General features: G+C 36.8%; 1 protein-coding gene across 2 annotated transcripts in view; it reads left to right on the top strand.

Annotated features, from left to right (window-relative positions):
* Positions 1–24,569, top strand: part of Dsc3 (desmocollin 3) — a 39,205-nt gene that overhangs the window by 4,784 nt on the left and 9,852 nt on the right. For both annotated transcript variants that reach the window (XM_031365044.1, XM_031365045.1), the window contains exons 3-12: positions 5,715–5,799; positions 7,755–7,954; positions 9,058–9,177; positions 10,351–10,506; positions 11,484–11,628; positions 13,673–13,839; positions 16,364–16,498; positions 16,892–17,077; positions 22,214–22,473; positions 22,582–22,724. In XM_031365044.1, coding sequence (XP_031220904.1) covers positions 5,715–5,799; positions 7,755–7,954; positions 9,058–9,177; positions 10,351–10,506; positions 11,484–11,628; positions 13,673–13,839; positions 16,364–16,498; positions 16,892–17,077; positions 22,214–22,473; positions 22,582–22,724 — 1,597 coding nt within the window. The remainder of the gene's footprint in view (positions 1–5,714; positions 5,800–7,754; positions 7,955–9,057; positions 9,178–10,350; positions 10,507–11,483; positions 11,629–13,672; positions 13,840–16,363; positions 16,499–16,891; positions 17,078–22,213; positions 22,474–22,581; positions 22,725–24,569) is intronic.

The raw sequence follows: 24,569 nt of genomic DNA, 5'->3' as shown, positions 1-24,569 counted from the left end.
TGACACAGTGCATATATCGGCATATGTAGGAAGGTCAGAGGACAGGTTGTGGGTATCAGTTCTCTTCTTCCAGCAGGGTTAGAATATAGGCTTGTTGTGGAGGTCTAGAGAATCAGTCTTCCCCTCCACCACATGTACTCTGGAGACCGAATTCAAGTTGCCCAGCTTGGAGGGAAGCCCAAACATTCTTCTCTCCTTTGTGTTTGGCAGACTAGTAAGAATCGAGTTCTCTCAGAATTATACAGAATGGACACAGAACAGAATTCTGAGATCAGAAATAAGTGCACTCTTCCTTGCCCCCTTTATGAGAACCCTGTGAAGTGAGAAAGTAGTCTGATATCATCATGGACAACATGTATGGGAAATGATGAAATACAAAGCAACCAGCAAAACCTACAGGGTGTCTCAAAGTTAGATCTTAAGAATGATTGCCTCACCTAAGATGTATCATTAAGTTATCTGAGACTTTTCTGACTGTTTTTAACATAGGTACTATTGATTTCTTTCCTATTATTGCTTTCATTGTATACAAAAGATCTAGCATGTAATATTTTTATTTTCATGGAATCTTAAAAATTTTACAATTTCCTTAATTCCTAAGATGGATAATTCATTGTTTAATAGTATGTTGTCCAGTCTCCATAAACCTGTGGATGTTCCATGGATGTTCCACGTATGTGCTTTTGCTAAAAAAACAAACAAACAAACAAACAAAAAAAAACCCCAAAAACGTATATTCTGAAGTGTTTGGATAGGATGTTCTCTGAATGTCTGGTAGGTTGTGTCTGTTGATGTTATACCATTTAACTCAGGTATTTCTCTGTTTATTTTCCAAGAGATGACTTTTCTATTGTTATACCAGTGTTTGATGCATGTATATTTAGAATTAATTCTTCTCTTCATAGATATTTTTTTTTATTTAAAAAAAAAAGGATTTTGCCTCAGGAAAGGGAAAAGTCACCCATTGCTTTTTAAGATGCTAATGATATGTTGTTAGCAGAATAAAACTACGGTTATTTCAAAATAAGCAGCCAGTGTAAATTTATTATTTAAAGGAATTCTTAACAATTTTGTTACATGAGAATGGGATTTCTTAACTTTAATGCAATTATACTTAACAAAAATGAATTGGGGTAGGTGAGATAGCCCAATGGTTAAGAGCATATACTGCTTTTGCAGAGGATCCAAATTTGGTTTCCGGTGACCATTTTTTTTTTGCTGACTTAGTTAACTGTCTAGTTCTAGGATATCTGATGACCTCTTCTGGCCTCCATAGGAATTTCAACTCACATGTGCATGCACTAATGAACACACACACACTTATTCAATTAACTTTTTAAAAATTGAAAAAGAAAATAACGAGTGATGAATGTAGTGAATAAAAGTAAAAAGCTGCCAGGCAGTGGTGGCGTATGCCTTTAATCCCAGCACTTGGGAGGCAGAGGCAGGCAGATTTCTGAGTTTGAGGCTAGCCTGGTTTATAGTGAGTTCCAGGACAGCCAGGGCTACACAGAGAAACCCTGTCTTGAAAAAATCAAAAAAAAAAAAAAAAAAAAAAAAAAAAAAAAAAAAAAGAAAGAAAGAAAGAAAAAGAAAAGAAAAGTAAAAAGCCACATAAGTTACAGTAAAATGGTGAAGATTCTCCTTAGGCTTAGATTTCTGGAGTTGTTTCTTTTGCATGTTCTACTGGAAGGCCAAATAAACATAATATATGTAAAGGGAATTGTAGGAAAAGGTGAAAAGGAACAATTCCAATGGATATTGTTCCAGATATAGGACAAGTTTTGTGGAAGATCAGGCAACCACACTACTGCAACTGAACTAAAGTCAGCAAGTTCCTTCCTTGTAAGGTCCGTTTAAAATAATTAAACAACTCCTCTTATAGGCTGCCAATAAACAGATAATGTAGAGTGAGAAGAATCCTATTTTTGGTAGTGTTGTCATTGATGTATTTAAATCATCCTAGCTAGCTGAGGTGTTGTTGCTCACTCAGAATGTCTCTTCAAATGATGTAGTATGACTCACAGACTAATGGGAGCACTGTGTTCATCGTGTTTAGAAGTCTTACCATGGGAAAGTGTTTTAAAAATACAAGCGAAGTTTCTCTTAAAGTTTATATAACATGGTCTGCTTATCTTAAAGATTCTTTGAAAGTTTGGAGGCTAAAAATGCTGTCTTTGAAGGAAGGTGATATAAATCTTGGGGCTACCATCATAGACACCAAGGTCTGATATGAAGCTGTATTGAGTAAAATGCTAGGGCATTGACGGACAGCTGGATGTACATGGATAGAAGCCTGCGGAAAGCCCAGAAGGGTCTGCATGTGGGGTTAGTACATAGTTTGCTTATTGTTGTACAACACCATGGGCTAAGACAGGCAGAGTCATTGTGAAGACGTCCTCAGTGCTGCAGCAGGAGATATATACTCCACATAGACTAAGGCTTGTAAGTTAGAAGTGGTTTTACAATTTTAGAAGAAAATATTGTATCTATACTTATAACAGATTAGGAGCTATTACATCATATTAAACCTAAACCAGAAGGAATTATTAATGTAATTGTTTACAAATGCAAAAGAAATAACAAAACTGTCTTCTTTAAAATTGTAGCCATTTATATAAAAATGCCACAAATTGTGCAGAAACAGTACTTTTGCAACGAAGAAACCCCCAAATTAAAAAAAAAAATACTAAACTAAGCTGAATGTATTAGCACATGGCTTTAGTTCCAGTGTTATGGATGCAGAGGCAGGTCCATCTCTGTGAGTATGAAGAGACCCTCATCAACACAGTGAATGCCAAGGCAGCCAGGGCTACAAAGTAAACATAGTGAGCAGTGTTGAAGAGGAGGAGAAGGAGAACTGAGCGCTATAATACAAGGAAAATGGCATCCTAGGTGAAAAGTATGCTGTCTCAAAGATAATTTAAAAATGAAAATGAGACAGTCATCAGATTAATATGTTAAAAAGAAACCAAAGATTATAAGAGTCTGAGGCATGTACATTAGTGTTCTAACTGCACGAATAGTAGGACTTGGAAAGAATCTTCCAATGACCAGTGAGATGTAAGAGTGTTCTAACAGCACAGTGCTTTGTATGACGGGTTCATATTATATGTTTTAATCCCTTACACCTTTAAGAAATGCTCAGTTTATTGTCTTAGAATAGAAAAATGAAGCCAATATAGATAACCATAAATATAGAGGAATGGTAAAATTATATTAAAAATGTCAATGTTAGACTAAGACTCTGGATCTTTTATTTCTACACACACTGTTATGTTATCATGAGTTAACTCTTAAATCTGTATACATGGTTGATTATATCATGGTTTAAATCCTTCTTCATGGTTATTACAATATTCTCCCAAGATTGTGTATATGAGTTTTTAGGTCTGAAAGAGGCAGAAATGGATGTGTAGAAAGATGACAAGAATCATATTCTTGTTGATGATGTACTTTATTTTATTTCTATCAGACTTGTTGTGGTGTTGTCTGGAACAAAATTAAATTTTCTTAAGTTAACAATTTTCTGTGAATTTCAGGAAATTTAGAGTACACAATGATGACCATGTTCTAACTTTGGAGCATTTCCACAGCTTTGCCAAGAAATCTTGAGCTCATTTTTAGTCACTTTCTCTTTCTTCTCCAAGTGCAAGCAACCAGCACCCTCTTCTGTCTCTACATAGCTGCCTGTTGGGAATACTGCTTAGAATGAAATAATGTATAAACACTGCCTCTACTGTATCTGATGGGTTTATCCATGTTTTAGATTGGATCAAGTCTGTGTATTTCAATAGCAGAAGATGAAGAATCTTTTTTCAATCAGCAGACCATGCTACATAAACTTTCAATGAAACTTCACTTATCACATGTCTAGATAACATTCTGTTGATCTGTGCACAAGCTGGTGGATGTATAAGCACTTCTTCATCCTTATCAAGACTGCTATTATGACTATATCTGTAAAAGTTGCCGTAGACACAGATTTTAAAACAGCATAGAATTTATTTGATGTGCAGTTTTCTTAGAAACTACAACTATATCTGTATGGAGATATCACCTTCTATTTACATAGACAACACCAAAGGTTCCTAGTTTTTCTGCTTTCTCAACAAGAACATCTTAGTTTCTGTTTTGTTTATTTTAGTTCTTCTAGCAAGCATGTCATGGATTAGATGTCAATTTCCATGGTGTCTCATACTGTTGGGCATTTTTAATCTTCCTAACCATCATTGGTACATCTTTGAATACTCTCTATTTAGTATTTTTTCATTATTTACCATCCATTTTATGGAGCTAAATTTTATATTATTTAATATTTTGTAGAGCTGAAATTTATATTATTATGGATATGTCACTAATTGTCCTCTCATTTTGAAAATAACATCTCCCATTCCGTGCTTTTTATTTTTCTTCCTATATCATGTTGTTTGAAGTGCAAAGGTTTTAAATGTTAAACTGATCCTATCCATCCTGGTTCCTTGCTGCTTATGTTTAGATAGCACAACTAAGAGTTGTTGCCCAACCAGACCTGTGGTGTTCAAACTTCCTAATGCTGGGACTTTTTAATACAGTTCCACATGTTATGGTGACCCCCAACCATAAAATTATTTTTGTTGTTACTCCATAACTATAATTTTGTTACTCTTACTGATTGTAATGTAAATATCTGTGTTTTCTGATTGTTTTAGGTGACCCCTGTGAAAGGGTCGTTCAACTCTCCAAAGGAATATCATCTTGTACTTCTTTGTCAAATGTATTCCAAAGTGTCTTGGATCTCTCTCTCTCTCTCTCTCTCTCTCTCTCTCTCTCTCTGTCTCTCTCTCTCTCTCTCTTTCTCTCTCTCTCTATCTCTCTCTCTTTCTCTCTCTCTCTCTTTCTCTCCTCTTTCCTCTTGGGAAAGCAATACATTTACAGTACTTGTTTATTTGGTGTATGTGTGTGTGTAAACCAACTTATTTACAATACTTGTTTTATTTGGTGTGTGTGTCTGTGTTGTACCTATGTGTATGTGTGTGTTTGTGTGTGTGTGTGTGTGTGTGTGCGCTCATGTGTGTGTACCATGGTATATTTGTGAAGGTCAAAGGAAATGTTGGTAGGTGTCAGTTCTCTCCTACCAGGTGGGTTGTGGGTATTGAACTCAGGTCATCAGCCTTGGTGACAAGCATGTTGGTGGCTCAGGCACCCACTGAGCTGTGTTGGTGGCCCAAACAAGCCAGTTTTGTATGTACCTTTTATTTCCTACATTCTTTCTAATGTCATTTATTTGTTTTGTTGCTAGTGCAAAAATTGTGTATTCCTTGTTTTTGTATACATGAATTCATGTTTTGATACATGAATGTAGTATCTATTAATACAGTTTTATTTCTTCCTTTCTAACCAATTTGTATATCTACATCACTTAATTTTCTTGTGTAAATGCCCAGGTAAGAATCTCTAATATAATATCACACAAAAGTGGCAGGGGCAGGTATTATTGTATCTCCAGTAATGGAGAAGAACATTTAGTCTTCCTCATTTAAGCATGAAGTTAGTTGTTATTTGAACACAGACACTCTTTGTTAAGCACTTGCTAGTCTTTCACTAAAACATTGAGGCTGTTTTCATAAATTGCAGGCAGAGCTTGTCAATTGCCTGTTCTTCATTTACTGAAATGGTCATATGGTTTCTTTCTTATTCTAAGATGAACTAATATGATGTTTAAAAATTTGTAGGTCTTCAGTTTTGTTGGTGAGGCCTGTAAAAAGGTGACATTTCATGTACCCCCAACACTAGAGGCAGACAAGATCATCGGGAGAGGTGAGAACTTTCTGAACAGTCTCTTTGAAACAGACTTACAATGTTCTTAGTCTGCCATGAGTGTAGGGTGTTGTCTATGTACTCTGAAGCTGCTCTACATTGACTTAGAAACAGAGACAGTTTAGTATTATTTCAACCATGCATTTTTGCCTTGTAGCTGTTGAATCAGGTGGTCAGTGCTACTGTGAGTCCATGCTTTTGAAATCATTGATCTTAACAGCTTAAAATATACTTTCAATACTCTGGGGTTTGAGTATTGCAGAAGTATAGATGTGTATTGAAGAGAAACACATTAATATTCTTTTATTTTAAATCTAGATTTTATTTAGTTTGTGTTTGTATGTTTGTACACTTGTCCTATGGTGTGTGTGCATGCATGTGTGTATGAGTGCATGTATGTGAGTGTGTGTATGTGTGTGCCCTCATGCATGTGTAGATCAAAAGACAACTTGTGGGATTTTGTTATTTCCTTCCACTCAGTGAGCACCAGGAATCAACCTCACGATGTCAGGCTTGGCTGCAAGCATCTTTACTCACTAAGCCATATTGACTGCCCTGGAGAAGTATTATACCATTATAAAGAAGCAAAACAATGTTTTCTCTTCAGAACTGTAGATAATCATCCATTTTAAAAGGGAGACCTGAGAACCTGACTGAACTTTACTTTTTCCAAACAGCTAGGTAGCTATGCCCAGATGTGTGTGTGTGTGTGTGTGTGTGTGTGTGTGTGTGTGTGTGTGTTGGTGTAGAAAAATTAAAGGAAACCATCATGATTTTTTTTTAAAGATTTATTTATTCATTATATATAAGTACATTGTAGCTGTCTTCAGACACACCAGAAAAGGGCATCAGATCTCATTACAGATGGTTGTGAGCCACCATGTGGTTTCTGGGATTTGAACTCAGGACCTTCAGAAGAACAATCAGTGCTCTTAACCACTGATCCATCTCTCCAGCCAACCACCATGATATTTTTAAAAAGAGAAGTACTTGTCCTAGATATATAAAATTGTCCTTTCAATAACATTTACAATTTCTGACAAAACTGTCTCAGCTGATTTCATCAAATTAATCTCACTTTTTCTACTGTGGGAAACAAGAAAAGAAAAAGATAAGGAGAGATATGGTGTTCCTCTGGGAGAATAAGCCAGAAGGAATCATTCAGCTAAAAATATAAAGAGGAGAGAAATATATTGATACAGTCCTTAAAACCTTCACTGCCTTTTGGTGAAACATCAATCATTTTGTTAAGCCCACCCATAACAGATTAGGGCTAAAGCAAAGGTACGCAGGAAGCAAAGGAGCCCTTAGGTGAGGTCATTGTTTGAGCATCATCAGTTTGGTTTCTATAAAAGCAAATGGAGAGTGGGATGGGAAAAAGTTGATTTTTTGATACTTAAATATCATTAGCTTTTATTAGGAAGGTGCCACATGGTGTTCTTGTAGAGGGTCATGGAAAGTTGTGTTTGTGCAGATGGAAATGTTCAAAAAGTGTTATGGGAAGACTTCAGAGACCAGTTTTTCTTACTTGACTGTCAGCTCCTATGCTCCTTTGTTCTCTGTGTATCTTTGTGTGTCTTCTGACTAAAGGCAGGTGCCTCTTGAGACACCCTCAGTTATTGGTGAGGGAGATTTCACTGTGTTTATTCAGGTGCATTAAAGGCGTGTGTCTCACCTTTGTCATGAGATTCATGTGTCTACCTCTTTAGTCGAAGATCATTTTCATAAGTCTACTAGAAGCATGTTAATTTTTAAAACAACTTGTTCAATACTAATATACCATCAAGACAATTTTAATTCAAATTAAATTACTACTTTTAAGAATGAAAGAGAACTATTAAGGCATTCCACAAGTGTAAAGTGCTTGGTTTTTAGTACAACGTATATTATTTTAATATATATGTTTTCTTTATGCATGTATCTCCACCTTGCAACTGGAAAATTTTTGCTGGCAGTTAGTTTGAAAGAGTGTCTCAGCTCAGCTGATGGCATCATACCAAGTGATCCTGATTTCAGAGTTCTAGATGATGGATCAGTTTATCCTACCAGAACTGTTGTATTGTCTGATGAGAAAAGATATTTTACCATCCAGCTTTCTGATTCAAAGATGCAGACGCAGAAAGAGATCACTGTAATCCTGGAGCACAAGAAGAAGGTATGCAAAGCACATTGGCCAGTCTCAAGCATGGGGGTGGGGTGGGGGGTGGAAAGCTTTCCAGTAAAAGTCTTTTCTTAAAAATAGCAAAGTAGAGTAATGGAGAAATAGCATCTCTCCACTGCTCTCCCCTGCCTTCCCCCTCTCTCCTCTCTTGTCCTGTTTAGTTCCTATTATTTTTCTTCCCTTCTCCCTCCATTTTCTTACTTCATTTGGTCTTTCATTTCTCAATTTTTCTCTTACGTTTTTTTGATTGTGAGCCTAGCCTTTAATGGCTGAGCCCTCTCTCCAGCCCTCAATCTTTCTCAATACTAGTCTGGCTTTGGTCTCTCTGGTCTTAAATGTAAATGATATCCCCCTTTGATGAAGCTTTTGTCTGGTCTGATTTCTAGCTAATGAAAGTTGTGTTCCTGTATGGGATATAGTCATCACAGCCTTTAGAATTTCTTATTAGTGCAAACACATACTTATAAGAAAGAGTATTGTGAATATATTTACAAAATGGTGGACAATTTCAATTGGCCTACATAATCTATGCAAATGAACTAGTGGTAAAACTAATTAGATGACTGCTTAGCATTTTATGGAATATTTAATAAAATATTTAGTTATTAATAATGACCATGAAAACAAGTGTCTCCCTTTGCTGCAACATAAAATAATCTTTTAGTGATAGAAATGTTCTAGAATATTCTATAATCTCTAGTGACTGGTACTCTGATGCAATGTTCATGGCTAGTGTAATAAAAGGATAGATATTTCCATTTAAATTATTATTTTTTTTTGTTTTTTGTTTGTTTGTTTGTTTTGTTTTGTTTTTCAAGACAGGGTTTCTCTGTGTAGCCCCGGCTATCCTGGAACTCATTCTGTAGACCAGGCTGGCCTCAAACTCAGAAATCTGCCTGCCTCTGCCTCCCAAGTGCTGGGATTAAAGGCGTGCACCACCACTGCCCGGCTAAATTAATTTTAGTTAGCACAAAAGATCCTATGCCTGTGGTAGGTAGTGGCTACTATAAAGGACAGAACAGTGAAGGATGTGAATTTTCTCCTGTGGTTCACATGACTGTGATGTTTCTGATATGTATTTTTTCCTTTAAATTCAGGTACTGAAGAAAAGACATACTAAGGAAACTGTCCTCAGGAGATCCAAGAGAAGATGGGCACCCATTCCATGTTCGATGCAAGAAAATTCCTTGGGTCCCTTCCCATTGTTTCTTCAACAGGTAGGTTTTCTTTCCTTTCGATTGTGGTCCTTCTAAGTGGAGAGTCTGTTTTATTCAGGCTTAGTAAATATTTAAGCATTAAGCAAATAAGAAGACATGAATAAAGTTATTCATGAAATACAAATGAATAAGATAAGAATAAAATGCCTGAGGTGCTACCAGTGGGTGTAAGACAGCCTATGGGCATTGCATGCTTCCATCATGTATTCATTCATTTAGGAGATGGTTACTGGACATCTGTGTCATCTAGTACCTGGTGTGGTAGACGCTGCCATATGCACTGGACATAGAAAGAAATTGAGTTCTGCTCCTTAGTATAGCTACTTCTCACTGAAATTCCAGAAAGTACTACCTTTAGCAAGGGAGATGCTCAGTCCTGTCCTGTGAAAGCACATTCCAGCAAAGCAGGTCTAGTGTGTGAAGACAGCATCAAGAGCTCAAGAGATATGAAGTCTCAATATGTAGCCCTGGCTGGCCTGAATCACATGATCTTACTCTCTGAGTCCTACATATGCTTGTACTACTGGCTTAGCTTGACCACCTATGTATAATCAAAATGGCTTACCTCCATGTTCAAAGTGTGAATACGTACTTCAACTTCTAGAGTACAGCTTAAATCTTCATGGATATTGATAATTTTCTTTACATAATGTATTGCAGCACAATTATTCATACTATTACTTAGATTAGTACATTTTATTATTGCATTATTTTTATTGTTCATATTATTTTTGTATACATCCCATCGACTGGGCTTCATGTAGCCATACTTACCTGCAAATGAGATGGATCTGTACACTTCTTCATAGCATTTTTGCACTCAGCTATAAAGAAGATGGCAGGATAGGGTCTGTAAGATGGATTAGTGGTAAAGGTGCTTGCTATCAAGCCTGATGCTTGAGTCCTATTCCTGGGACCCACATTGTGAAAGGAGAGAATCGACTCCTTTATATTATCCCCTGGCTTCCCTAAGTGTTCCATGGCCATACTCTTACCAACTCTAACTTATATTGCTCTTTCCTACTGAAAGGTTGTTAAGATTAAACACATGTAAAATACAAACATATATATATATATATATATATATATATACACACACACACACACACATACATACATGATACATACATATAAAACATTAATTGTATATACCTCTGTGTATTTTTCTTTCAGGTTCAGTCTGATGCAGCTCAGAACTATACAGTCTTCTATTCAATACGTGGGCGTGGAGCTGACCAAGAACCACTGAATTGGTTTTTCATTGAGAGAGACACTGGGAATCTGTATTGTACTCGGCCTGTGGATCGTGAGGAATATGATGTTTTTGATGTAGGTGTTTTATTGATAAATATGGCTCTAAATTAATGAACTGTCTGCCTTCTGAGTCCTTACATGCTCTTTTCTTCCTGAATTCTGTTCTTAGGGAGCATCTTAAAGTCTAAGGAAAATAGGAAAATTGTGTGCTGGAATGCTTGACAAACCTTCATGTCAGCTTTTGTTAAGCAATCCTGAAATGAGGCAAGGAGATTTAATTGCATTTGGACATAAAACTCAATACAGTTTTAGGAGTTTGGGTTCACTTGCCAGACCCCTTCTCTCGTCACTACACATTTTCAGTTCTTTAGGACAGGCCCACAGGTGATCTTCTTCCACTCCGCTAGCTCACTTTTTTGTCTTTTTTTCCTGCATATGTTTTTATCTGATCATGTCTGATAATTAGATAAAGGAATAAACATGGGAAGCCAAGTCCACATAAAGGTAAACAGGCTAGCTTTCTGACAGGAATAGGCGTACGGTCAGTGGGGAGCAGTCTCAGATGGTTTCCATTATAGAAGAGCATGTGTTCTCTGTCATGAGCCACCCTTGACTTGGCAAGAAGACTCCGCACTGGAAAGAAGTCTGTTTCTAGAGGATGAAAGAGACCCGACAACTGTCTTCATGTGGCATTCTTTGCCTTTGGTTAAAAATTTTTTAATGTGGCCATGGTATCACCATCCTCCCAATGAAACTTATGGATGTCAAAGATCCTAAAGACTGTAATCTGAGTCCCAGGAGCAACCAATGCTTCCCAATATTGCATACGGAACTTCACTTCTAACTTCTCTACATTGTGACCTGCTCTTTATCTCAAGTAGAACAATTTTCTCCCAATACTGAATACCAGTTGCCCTGAGGATCTCCAGGTGGAACAGTGATGAGATAGCTGCTTACTACTGAAAAGATTTGCAGGGACGCTCTCAGGACATCTCATCTCCTCTATGCTGTGATGTTGACTGCTGCTGATGTTGCTTTTCTCTCTCCCACAGTTGATCGCCTATGCAACCACTGCAGATGGCTATTCAGCAGATTCCCCTCTCCCATTGCCCATTAAAATAGAGGATGAAAATGACAATCACCCTCTTTTTACAGAAGCGATTTATAATTTTGAAGTTTCAGAAGGCAGTAGACTTGGTAAGGTTGTTTCTATGTGAAACATGTTTGTGTATAATTTTGAGACACTGGGATTTTTATTGTTTGGTTTTGTTTGCATTTGCGTATGTGTTTCTGTATGTGTGTGGACTAAAGTACAATTTCCACTGTCTTCTTCAAGTCCCAAGACCCTTTATCCAGAAACCTATCTCTCCAGTTGGGGATTTTATGTTCATGGCCAGTAGATCATGGGGTAACCCAGATCTAGGATTTACTTATCAGAAGACACCAATCACGTCCCATCAATTATAATCAACAAACGTCTTACAAAGAACTATAGGAATTTCTGACATGTTCAGTATGACACCAATTATCCATCATGGAATGCAGTCAGGATGTATATACTGCTCATAATATGCATTTTACTTTATCTTCTTATTGCATTGTTTTATCCTATCCTGTTTCTCCAGAGAAGATTCACAAGGTAGAATGAACAGTAAAAACAAATGAAATTTAGATATTTCGATGAGGCTGTGGAGAAGTACTAAATACACAGGCTGATACACGATACAGCTTTTAAGTTATTTTTAAATTTCTGTTTTCTTGAATTACTTCACTACATACAATTTACAGTGACCACTAGAATAATTTGAGTGACACAGGTCACACAGACTCCATCATAAATACTCTCCTTCAATGTGGAAAGCAAATTATTTTATTTCTGTGTATTGTCATAGCTTGTTTCTGAGGATTGCATTATGAAGAATGAACACACACACACACACACACACACACACAAACACACACACACACACACACACACACACACACACACACACACACACACACACACACACACACACACACACACACACACACACACACACATACACCTCGCCATAAAGGTGAGATGGGGCTCTGGCATAAAAGATGGCTGTTATATTTTTCTGCTAAGATTTCTGGCAGTTGTTTATGTTCCTACTGTACTGTACATGCATTTCTATATACTGCATTTCCTCATTAAGTCTCTGAGAGGGGTAGTAGCAGTCACTTTGGGTTCTCTCACTTCTTAATATCAGCTTCATGAATCTATAGCCCAATCACATTTTTCTAGTTTCTCAGAGGGGTAACTGGTTTCAGTTTTCCTTTGAGAACCAAGAGAAAACAGTTAGATTTTTCATAAACCTGGGTTATTTGAATCACGCCTTACCATTAGGTTTAGATCTATTAATACTGTCAGACTCTTAAAGGAAAATAAATCCAAGAGTAGACATAGAAAGAAAGTTCACAAGAAAAAGACAAAAGGAAGTGTCTACAAATGAGTGGGAGATGGAAGGAAAGAGGGAATTAAAAAAGATCATCCCGAAGGCATGTGATAAAACTCAGCAGATAAAGGACCTTGCCACTGAGCCTGATAACTTGAGTTGATTCTCAGGATCCATGTGGTAGAAGAACAGAACTGATTCCTGAAAGTTGTCCTCTAGCTTCTACGTATATTTTATCATTTCCCCCAATAAATGAATAAACTCAATTTTAAAAATCAATTTGATCATTTATATAAGTATACTGAGCCTTAATTTATATATTAATTGAAAGTCTAATAAAATTGAATTAATTCAAGAGACATGGTTTATGCCTCTAGTTGGATTATTATTGTAATATGTGAGAATATATATTGTAATTATAATATATATGTATATATACATATATACATATATATGTATATAATTTTAACTTTGTGTTTTGAGGTGGGTCCTGCTGTATAGTCCAAGTTGATCTCAAATTACTAATCTTACTGCCTCAATCTTTTTAGTGTTGGGAATATAAGCAGAGCCCACACCCTGTTCTGAAATTACTGTCGATTGACATTTAGTTTTTCGTAATTTACTATCAAACATTTTAATCTGTGACTCTCGATGCTAGAATGTTTAGAAGTCTTCTTCCTGAGTCCTGTCAAAAGTTTTGTTTATTTGGCAAGAATCACAATTTAAATTAGGTTCCTACTGTCATGGGCCAATTTGAAAAGTGTATACACCAAATACATTGTGCTGTTCTGGTAGTTCAAATTTGCTTTTTAAACAAATAGGTACCACCGTGGGAACGGTTTGTGCCACGGATAAAGATGAGCCTGACACTATGCACACACGCCTCAAGTACAGCATCTTGGAACAGAGCCCCCCGTCACCTGGGCTCTTTTCTGTGCACCCCGACACTGGTGTCATCACCACCGTCTCTCACTACATGGACAGAGAGGTAATGTCCATACTGCAGGAAGTCACTTCACTGTAGGCTTTTCCCTTTTTCCACTCACTATAACTTGCTATTTTCTTATTTTATCTGAATAAGAATTCCTGACATGTTTCCTGGTTTTTAGTCATTTCTATTTCTGTATGAAAGAAACCATACAAAATAGGAATACAGTTTAATTGGTGCTTGTAAGGGAGGGTACAATGTATTTCTTAGGTAAACGACTGTGCATTCTTTCATATCCTTTAGTGTATAAGACTAATTGGATCCAGAGTCATAAAGGCTCAGTCGTCATGAAGGACATAATGTTTAACTTTTTTTTTTGTTCTTATACCAATTCAGTTAATCTAGCTGTGTGCAGTTTTTACAAAGGAAAGTATTAGTTGGGATAAAGTTAAATTAATTGGTAATAATATATAGTCATTGTGTGGCGATTGTATTCAGTTTCTTTATGTGAATACTACTTGGTGTTTAAACTTATTTACTCAATTGATTAGGAAGGTTTAATACATGTCTAATCTGTATGTATGAAGTTATTAATTTTTTGTTTGTTTGATCAGACTATTTAACTTAGAGTCAAGTATTACTAACTGAAGAAGACGAGCCACATGTACAAAGTAATTTTATTGGGACACTTCCAATGTCCCCACTACAGCCAGAATAATGTACTTAGAATGATTGCTATGACAAAGACAAATGCTATGAAAAAAGTCAGTGGAGTGCAACTCCAAAGGGAAGAGGAAAGGATGTGGGAATCTACATAAAGGAATACCAATTAGCAAAGGGAAGAGGAAAGGATGCAGGAATCTACATAAAGGAATACCAATTAGCAAAGGGAAGAGGAAAGGATGTGGAAATCTACATAAAGGAATACCAATTAACAAAGGGAAGAGGAAGGAATGCGGGAATCTGCATAAAGGAATACCAATTAGCAAAGGGAAGAGGAAAGGAATACCAATTAGCAAAGGGAAGAGGAAAGAATGCAGGAATCTACATAAAGGAATACCAATTAGCAAAGGGAAGAGGAAAGAATGTGGGAATCTACATAAAGGAATACAAATTCGTAGAAATGTTTTGGTTACCATTATTTAATTTTTTTTTTTTGTAGCATTGGTAAATCATGGACAGTAGCAACAGTATTAGTTGCTTTCCTATTCTTGTAACAAAATACCTGATAAAATCAGTATAAGGAATGAAGGTTTATTTTGGCTTTTGTTCAAGAGTGTAGTCCATCAGGACAGGGAAACCATGGAGGCAGGTCCTTGAGGCAGCTGGTCACAATTGTGCTCTCAGCGGGAAGAGAGGGAGGGATTCTGCTTGCTCAGCTCATCTTCTTCTTATAAAGTCTAGCACCTGGCCAGTAGAATTGTGCTGCCCATATTTTGGTTGAGTCTTCCATCTCAGTTACAGTAAGTCCCTCATAGACTGACTTACCTGAATGATGGTTTCCATGGTGACTTTAAATCCCATCAGGCTGACAATGAATTTATGGTTCTCATCTTGCTTCTTCAGTTTCCTTTTGAAATACTCTCTGCTTAGCTGTCTTCTTTCCCCTGTGCTGGAGAAGGCTATTAGTCATTATGTCTCAGCTCTGCTCATCATAACACCTTTGGCATGACTCTAACCTCCTACCTATGGAAGGGTGCCTCCCCATCGCTACCTCCTGACATGGAGGAGGGACCACATTATATCTAGGTGTTGCTGGTCCTTGTTTATTAGATCTCCATTAGGCAAATACAATCCTGTGTGTGCAGAACAAAACTCAAGTTCACAGCCCTTTTTGCCCTCCTTTATAACGTTGCTGCCCTTAAAGAGTTGTCTCATTCTGGACTTCCAATGATGGCTGGTGGCAGCCTTGTCTACTTGTTTATATAATCTGTCCCTGCATATCATACTTAACCACATCTTACTTTCTTAAGTGGATAAATGGTTATCAAGTCCCATCTTACCCTCATAGCCAAGTACATTTCATCTCGATTTCCCTTTTCCTTTTGTTTCTGCTACTTAGATTTGAACAACCTGCCTAGTGTAGGGGTTCACTTCCTGTTAACCATGATGCCTGGTTTGCTTACTCTAGACCAGTAGTTATCAACCTGAGTTGTAACCCCCTTGATAAATCTCTATCTCCAAAAATATTTATATAATGACTCATAATAGTAGCAAAATTACAATTATGAAGTAACAATGAAAATAATTTAATTTTTGGGAGTCACCACAACATAATGAGCTAAATTAAAGAGTCACAGCATTAAGAAGGTTGAAAACCACTGTTCTAAACAACACTCACATTTGCTGAAGAGTGCTGTAAAACTTAAATGTCATTACTTCGTAGTCATCTCTGACTTTCCACTTTCCTGTTAGGACATGTCTAAATTCTCAGTATGTCTTTTCCAAATACCTTTCCCTTACAAAATTTTAAGAGTATACCTAAATATAGAAATCAAATAAAAACAAGCAAAAGAATGTGAGAAACAGGTTTCATTTATGAGTCTAAATAAGTATCTGAGCCAATTAATTGTTTTCCTTTCAGGTTGTAGACAAGTACAAACTGATAATGAAAGTGCAGGACATGAATGGCCAATTTTTTGGACTAATCAGTACATCAACTTGTATCATAACCGTGCAAGATTCCAATGACAATGCGCCCACATTCAGACAAAATGCTGTAAGTTTAGAAAACCAAATCTATCTTTGTTTCAGCTATTTCTGTTTATTAATTTGGGCTTACAAAGACTTTGGCATACTTTGAGGCATGTGTTCATTTATTAATAAAACTGCAGGTCAAATATATAATATACACAGCTACCCATAGCCTCTGTTTCCTAATTTTAGTATTTATGTGATCTACCTCTTGATGAAGTATAATAACATTAGTCTACATTTGTAGAAAATATTGTTTATCTTAAATTTTCATGAAACAAGACTATCTGTGATCATGCTTTTAGGTAATCTATGTAAACCCTATGGAAACAGGTTCTTTTGGAAATTAAGAAACATTTTACTTTGTGAAAAGTTTTCTATTACAAGTACAATTTTAAGTGACTTTCTTTTTCTCCAGTATGAAACTGCTGTGGAGGAAAATACATATAATGTGGAAATCTTGCGCATTCCTGTAGATGATAAGGACATGGTTAACAGTGCCAACTGGAAGGCCAATTTCACCATCTTAAAAGGAAATGAAAACGGGTGGTTCAAAATCACAACAGATCCAGCGACAAATGAGGGTGTTCTGTGTGTTGTGAAGGTAAATGGACAACGAGTGAGAACCCTATGTCAGTGGTTTCATCAGCTGGGTGGCTTCACCAGAATTCTCTAGTAGCCAGTGAGAAAGAGAACAGGTTAAAGTGTCTGTGCCCACGTGACTGCCATCTTTCTTGTCTCTTAGCGTATGCCAGAATACTGGTAAAATACGATGATTTCTGTATTTCCAGTGACATCCCTCCCAAACTTAGCAAGCTCTATTTAAATTCTTAGTATAGTTATACACAAGTCACTGTCTTTGCACCTTACATTCCTGACTTGGGTCTATGTTTATATGAGATATATATATTTTTAATCCTACTGTGTCCATTTGAGAGTTACCTTCTCTAGGGCCTATTCTCAGTGTAAATTAGGAGCCCAACATGCTTCCTGCTCTCTATTGGTGATATGCCTGTTGGAATTTTAACCCTAACAAATACCTAGGGTAAATACAGTATTATATAAGACATCTCTGAATAGATCTATTTTTATTGTGCATATGCTTATTAGACTGGATTCTATACTCTTGGTCTCAAGTTTTAAGGGCAGGAAGGTCTTTGTTTGACAGGAACACTTGTTTTTATTTTTCTATCCTAGAATAAAAGGTAATAGTGTCTTGTGGACAGGTAGTATACCTATTCACTGAGTAAGGGCCACTTACCTATTAATGAGAATATAATGGTAACCTTGCTGGTTTTAGTTGTTTTCTTACATAAGGGCTCTAAGAGATTGTATATCAAGGCCTAGAACATTCTGTCCAAATGTGGATAGTCAGATATGCAATCTCAGTATCAGACATCTATTTCATCATGTTCTGGCTTCACTGGTTCATTTTCACTGAATTTCAGATATATAGACTAAAAACTTTTCTCCCCAGCAAACCTTGAAACATATTTATTTCCATTATTTATAACATGACAATTTCACTTATATTTATAATTGTGCATGTGAATTCATAATTTTGCATTTAACATAATTTTATTTCTACATATAGTGACTAATTTAGTATTTAAAAACAGTTCTGAACTGTGAATATTGTATATGACAGTCAATGGAAGAGATTGTATATAACTTAACTTTAGATGTTTCTTTTCCTTTAGGATAAGGTATTAATACCCCCAACTTATAGTAATAGTAATAATAATGATAATAAGCAGATTGATAGTGATAGAGGAAAATTAGTTCTTAAAAGGCCAAAGGCAGTCATTCATCCTGGAATGAAAATCTGGCTTATAAAATTCTCATACTGGTGACCTTTCTATGACACCATGTTCCAGTAAGCTCTTTTTTTTAGCAGAGCATATTCACATCCTGGCGACTGTTTGTGGTCTCTTCTCATGGAGCCCGGTTACAGTCTCATGTCTATACCCTCTAGTAAACTAGCACTGGCAGTAAATTGTCATGTATCAAATACCAGGCATATCAAGTGCTTACATGAGAATAGACTATTCATTTCTTAACTTACAATCAATAAATGCATTATTTACTTCAATTTGATTGATTTTAATAAACTATTCATTGATTAGTTTAAAACTAAAAATATTTAGAGAAATTACCTGCTTCTTCCTGAACAACTGGGTTCTTCCAGAGGAGTCAGTAAGCATTGCCTCTCTTTCTCTCTCTCTCTCTTTCTTTCTCTCTCTCTCTCTCTCTCTCTCTCCCTCTCACACACACACACACACACACACACACACACACACATACACACATACACACACACACACACACATACACACACAATTAATATTCCTACTTTCTTGTGTTTTAAAAGAGAGTAGAAAAACCCAACAGCATTGGATTTGAATATTTATTTGACTTTCATAACCCCAGATGGTTATTTCTAATAGCACTTCCAGTTTTTTAAAAAGGAGACAGAGTGAAAGAGAAGTAACATGCTGTGGCCCTCATTAGTAAGACCTGTCGTTTGTGCTCCACATGCAACTGCAGCTGAATGAATGTTCACCCTTCCTTTCTAGACAGGAAGCCCTGTCCATTAAGCCAGAGCGCTATCCACCTATGCCCTGCCTTTGTTATCATACATTGCTCTTCCAGCGTCATGTCATATGGACATGATCTTTTCATTTCAAATTTGACTGATCTGGTTTGATAAAGTATCTTTGCATTGACATGAAAGGGTATTTTCTTATTGGAATTTTAATTAGGTTCTACTTTTCTGGATTCACATTCTAATATAAAATATCTCATTTTTCTAAATCAACTATTTGTTAATATTACTGTTTTTTTCTAACATTTTTTAATCAGTGGAATTTGGGTCTGCCGTGTTGCATTCTATCTCATATCATATCTATATCATATATATATATATCATATATATATGATATATATATATATATATATTTATTTTCAAAATCTAAGAAAACCGAGTTCATCACAGCAGCCAACTCTCATCTTGAAAGGCTTGTGCAGCTTTATCCTTAGGTGCCTTTGGCCCCACGAGCGGTCATTCTTCATAAATCAAACACACTCAGCACAGCATCTGAGGTTCACCTTGACCATGTCTCCACAGAGCATTCTTTCTTAAAAGTTGAAGTTGTTGGGTTTTCATTTGTTTCTTTGTTTTATTCTGGTTTGTTTGTTTGCCTATATGTCTTCTAAAGAAAAGGAAAGGACATGGAGTTGGACAGGAGGGGAGGTAGGGAGGACCTGGCAGGAGTTGAGGGATGGGAACAGTGACCATAATCTATTGTGTGATTAAAAATTATTATGTATTATGTTTATAATAAGCACACATACACATACATATATCTCTACTCAAAAGAAAGAAAAAGAATGAGGTAGGCGAGTTTGATTACTCTAAAGGAATTCTTCATTTCCAACAGTCTGGCTCTTCAAATTGTTAGTCAGGACCATGCCCTAGAAAAGAATGTACTTTATTTCTTCTTTTATACAAGGAAGAGTTGGATAATCGGTTGAGTGAATCAATTACTAAGGTATATTTCTCTTAGTTGTCTAGAACTTGCCAATTTGTCTTGATTCAAATAAGCTTGAATGGAAAAAGTACAGGTCTGACTGTGTTTACATGAAAGGACCTGGAGTCTTTCTCCATGATTTTTTTTAGGGGATTTCTTAACACTTCCATGCAGATATGAGATATTTTTGAATAATTTTTTTAAATTAATGATTCAAATGTATTACTTAGTATAGAGAGAACTAACTTGCATTCTTTGGCACACTGACTTTGAGCCTAGGGAGCTGGCAGGAAGATCCTGTGAGGTTTTCGGAAGCTGCCCTGGACTGTGCAGTTGCACTGAGCCAGCGCCTTCAGGCTTACCTGCATGACCTCCACTTCCTCATTTTTCAGTGTTGTCCATGTCTCTGTGTGGCTGTGCCAGCACATGATTTGTGAGATGGTCCTCAGCAACGTCTAACAAACAGATCTTCATCTTCTTGCTTCTTGTTTCCCAATTCTGGGATAGTAATAAGAATAGCTTCATATGTATGCCGTAGGTTCTAAGATTTAGCAAACATTTTTACATTTTAGAGGATGGTAACCTATTAATACTTGATATGAGGAAAATATGAAAATAATTTTACTCATCAGTTATTTTTAAATTGTATGTATGTATGTATGCATGTATGTATATGTGTCTACCTTATGTATCTAGTGCCTATGAGGCTAGAAGAGGCTGTCAAATCCCCTATAACTACTACAGTTATAGGCAGCTGGACGTGATCTGCCTGACAAGGATTCTAGGCAGAATCTGATCCTCTGAGACAGCAGCAACACTGTTAATCCCTGAAACATTTCTCTAATCCCTCACATATCTTTTTGGATTTTGTTCAATATTCAGGCAGTGACAATTTTGATAAGTATAAAGATAATCAGAGAAAATGCCCTGTGATTTCCTTCACAGTAGAACAGAAAATAATGTTTTATGGATTTTGCTAGGTTGTTCTGTTTTTAAAAAAAGTCACTTATAACTAAGGCATTTATTTAAATGTTCCTGGAAGCTGATGAGCCAAATTATTAGAGATTAAAATATGCCCATTAAGGAAATGGTCTGTGGCCAAGCTACCTGTCCTCAAACTCTTGTCCAAGTGAAACCTTTTGACTTTAGAGACTTTCTCTTTCTCTCCTCTATACTGCTGCTTTGTAGAATGGGGATAATAATGACATTCCTGCTGCATACAGATGTGGGGATGTAGTGAATTTACACTCCCTGCTTAAAGCTGTGCTGCACATCAGCAGTGACCACCATGGAGTTTATCATGTCTTTATCATGTCTTCGGCATTCCTGTTGTGAGAAATCCATGTGGTAAATGACAGACAGTGCCAAAGTGCCATTCTTAAATTGTCAAGAATATAATTTGTGTAACTGAAGGCAATGTTACATCATTCAGGAAGAAATCATCAAAACCCAAAATGGATTCCTAAGAAGAAACGAGGCCCTGGGTAGATTTTGATTAGAGGAAATACAGGCTAGAGGCACCTCACTTAGATGTCTCATATGAGGATACTTAAAATAGACATTTGGGAGCCGAGTAAGGGGACACACTAGGAAGCTCAGCAATTGTAAGGCTGTGAAAAGAGGATCATCCTAGGTTTAAGCCAACTTGGATTACACAGTGAGTTTCACAAAGTAAGGCTTGGTTTCAATTGCACAAAGAAGAAAATATACAAATGACAGCAACAGAAACCAAATCAAACAGATTCTCAAAGTCCCACAAACACAACGAAGCACAACAACAACCAGACATTTACAATACCCACCAGTCAGAAAGTAAACACAAGCTTTTCACCTTTTAGAAACATCCAACTTTACAAGATTTCTCAGATCCCAGGGTTAGAAAAACCCTAAATCCAGCCAATTAGACATTGACATAGTTCTGTAGTATTTCCAGGTTCAGAATAAATTTTCTTAAAAGAACGAAACTAACAAACCAAAAAATAGTTAAGGGCTTTCTTTCCCACTGCTATGTAAAGTTATCTTTGGAGACTTTAGAGGTGAGCCTTGGCCAAAACTGGTTAGCACAGGGTCACAGCTCCAGTGAGCGAGGGAAGTCATTGTTAATAAAGCATGAGTGTGAATGTATTATTCAGTCCTGTCCAAGTGACTAGTTACTTGAAATATCAAATGCAATGTGTACTGAGGTGATGTGCATATTCTCTATTTTAAAGCCACTGGATTATGAAGAAAATCGTCAAATGACCCTAGAGATTGGCGTGAACAATGAAGCTCCATTCATTAGAGATGTTGCAAACAGAATACCCACCATGAACCGGGCTGTGGTTACAGTCCATGTGAGGGATCAGAATGAGGGGCCAGAATGCAAGCCTCCTGAGCAATATGTGCGGATCAAAGAGAACTCAGCAGTTGGGTCTAAGATCAATGGCTACAAGGCCTACGACCCTGAAACCAAGAATAGCAATGGCTTAAGGTACAAAAAACTCTGCAGCCGTGTGCTAATAAAGTTGTCATAATTGAAACAGGTAACTTATTTTGAGGTGTGACACCAAAGACTTATAAAATCTCTTTTTATTAATAGGTACAAAAAAATTCAGGATCCTAAAGACTGGGTCAGCATTGAAGAAGTTTCGGGGTTGCTCACCATATCAAAGACCCTAGACAGAGAAAGCATGGCTCCAAGAAATGATTTATACAATATTACAGTCATGGCAATAGACCAAGGTAACAAAGTGTTAATTTGGTATTTTATAAAAGAATGGAAGAATAAATTGAAATTATTCTTATGGTGAATTAATATTATGGTAAATATACACAATTATTGGAAATTACCTCAAGACTAGTATCTCTCTTGTTATCCTAGGAGATAACTTTGGTGAGAAGATTCCATTTATTTCTGGTTTTCTTTGTATGTTTTATTTTGTTGTTTTGGTTTGTTTGTGCAGCCAAAGCTGCTTTTAAATTCACCATATAGCCGAGGATGACCTTTATCAGTCCTGATCCTCCTGTCTCAGCCTACTGAGTGCTACAGGGTTGCACCCCACATTCAGAAAGATGCTTTTGTTGTTGACATAGAGTCTTATGCTGTAGCCCAAGATGACTCAAGTCCACTATATAACTCAGGCTGATCTTTAAGTGGTAGCAATTCTCCTGCTTTAGCTTTGCCTGTGTTGGGTTTATAAGTGTGAGCCATCATGTCCAGCTAAATAACATATATCCTATTTATCGTTATAGTCTATCTGCAAAAACTTAGTTCTTGCACAGCTTTGTGGTAAAGGACAATGATCAAACTTAACCATGAGACGAGATGCAGTGGTCTTCTCCGACTCTTCATATATATTTGTATCACTTTACCTGGAGTCTTCCCCATTAATTAATTAATTTTCAATAAAGCAATTAATTTAATTAATTGCTTAATTAAATTTCCATGCTGATTGAAGATCTTCTCCCTTACCTCTTCTCAGTCCCTCCCTCTTACATCCCCTTTTCCCCATTCATTTACCCCTTCCTCATAAAAGGGGTGGCTTCCTGTGGATAATCAACCTGCATATCAAGTTGCAGTGGGACTAGGTAGGACCAGGCAGCCCAGTTGGAGCAAAGGGAGCCAAAGGCAGGCAAGAGTTGTTAAGGGTCCTACATGAAGTCCCAGCTGCTCATCTGTTACATATGTTTGGGGGACTAGGTCTGTGCCAGGAATGTGCTTTGGTTGGTGGTTCAGCTTCTGTGAGTCTCCTTGGGCCCAGGTTAGATGACTCTGTAGATCTTCTTGTGGTGTCCTTGACCTCTCTGGCTCCTTCAGTATTTTCTTCCCCTCTTCCTCAGAATTCCCAGAGTTCTGCCTAGTGTGTGGCTGTGGATCTCTGCATCTGTTTCCATCAGCTGCTGGGTGAAGCCTCTCAGAGGACAGTTATGCTAGAAATGACTCCCGTCTATAAGTATAGGAGAATATCAGATAGTGTCAGGAATTGACTCTCTCATGGGATGGGTCTCAAGTTGGGTCAGTCGTTGATTGACCATTCCCTCAATTTTTGCTCCATCTCCATCTCTGTACATCTTGGAGGCAGGACACATCTTAGGTGGAAGGTTTTGTGAGTAGGCTGGTATTACCATCTCACTTTTACTCATTCAGCTGATTATTAAATCCTTCTAAACTTGAATTCTAGTTTTTAAAGTAAATTTCTTTTACCCATGGCTTTATTTTAAATAACAATAATTTCAATGTGTTCCCATTGAATTAGAATCTTTGGTTGTGAAGCTTTTATGTAATATATTGAAACCTCCCTATGGGTTTGAATGTAACCTGGGACTAGAATAATATTTCTATAACCACTTCATCATGACTCATTAAGATTCATGAGTCCAAGGAAAGAGAGCATTCAATTCAGCATTTACTTCTATCATTTATAGTAATTCTGGCAAAGGGCTTGTTGAAACTTGCATCTGGTAGTGTCAACAGCAGGAACCATCTTAGACAATCTGTAGCTTTTACTCATTTATATTCTTTTTCCCCATTCATCTAATAATCAAAGATTATATTTTCAGGAAATAATAGATTCCATCTGCACCACT

The sequence above is a fragment of the Mastomys coucha genome, unplaced genomic scaffold (genome assembly GCF_008632895.1).
Source record: "Mastomys coucha isolate ucsf_1 unplaced genomic scaffold, UCSF_Mcou_1 pScaffold13, whole genome shotgun sequence".
Classification (NCBI taxonomy): domain Eukaryota; kingdom Metazoa; phylum Chordata; class Mammalia; order Rodentia; family Muridae; genus Mastomys; species Mastomys coucha.
Note: the sequence above shows the minus strand (reverse complement) of the source record. Positions and strands in the feature narration are given on the sequence as shown.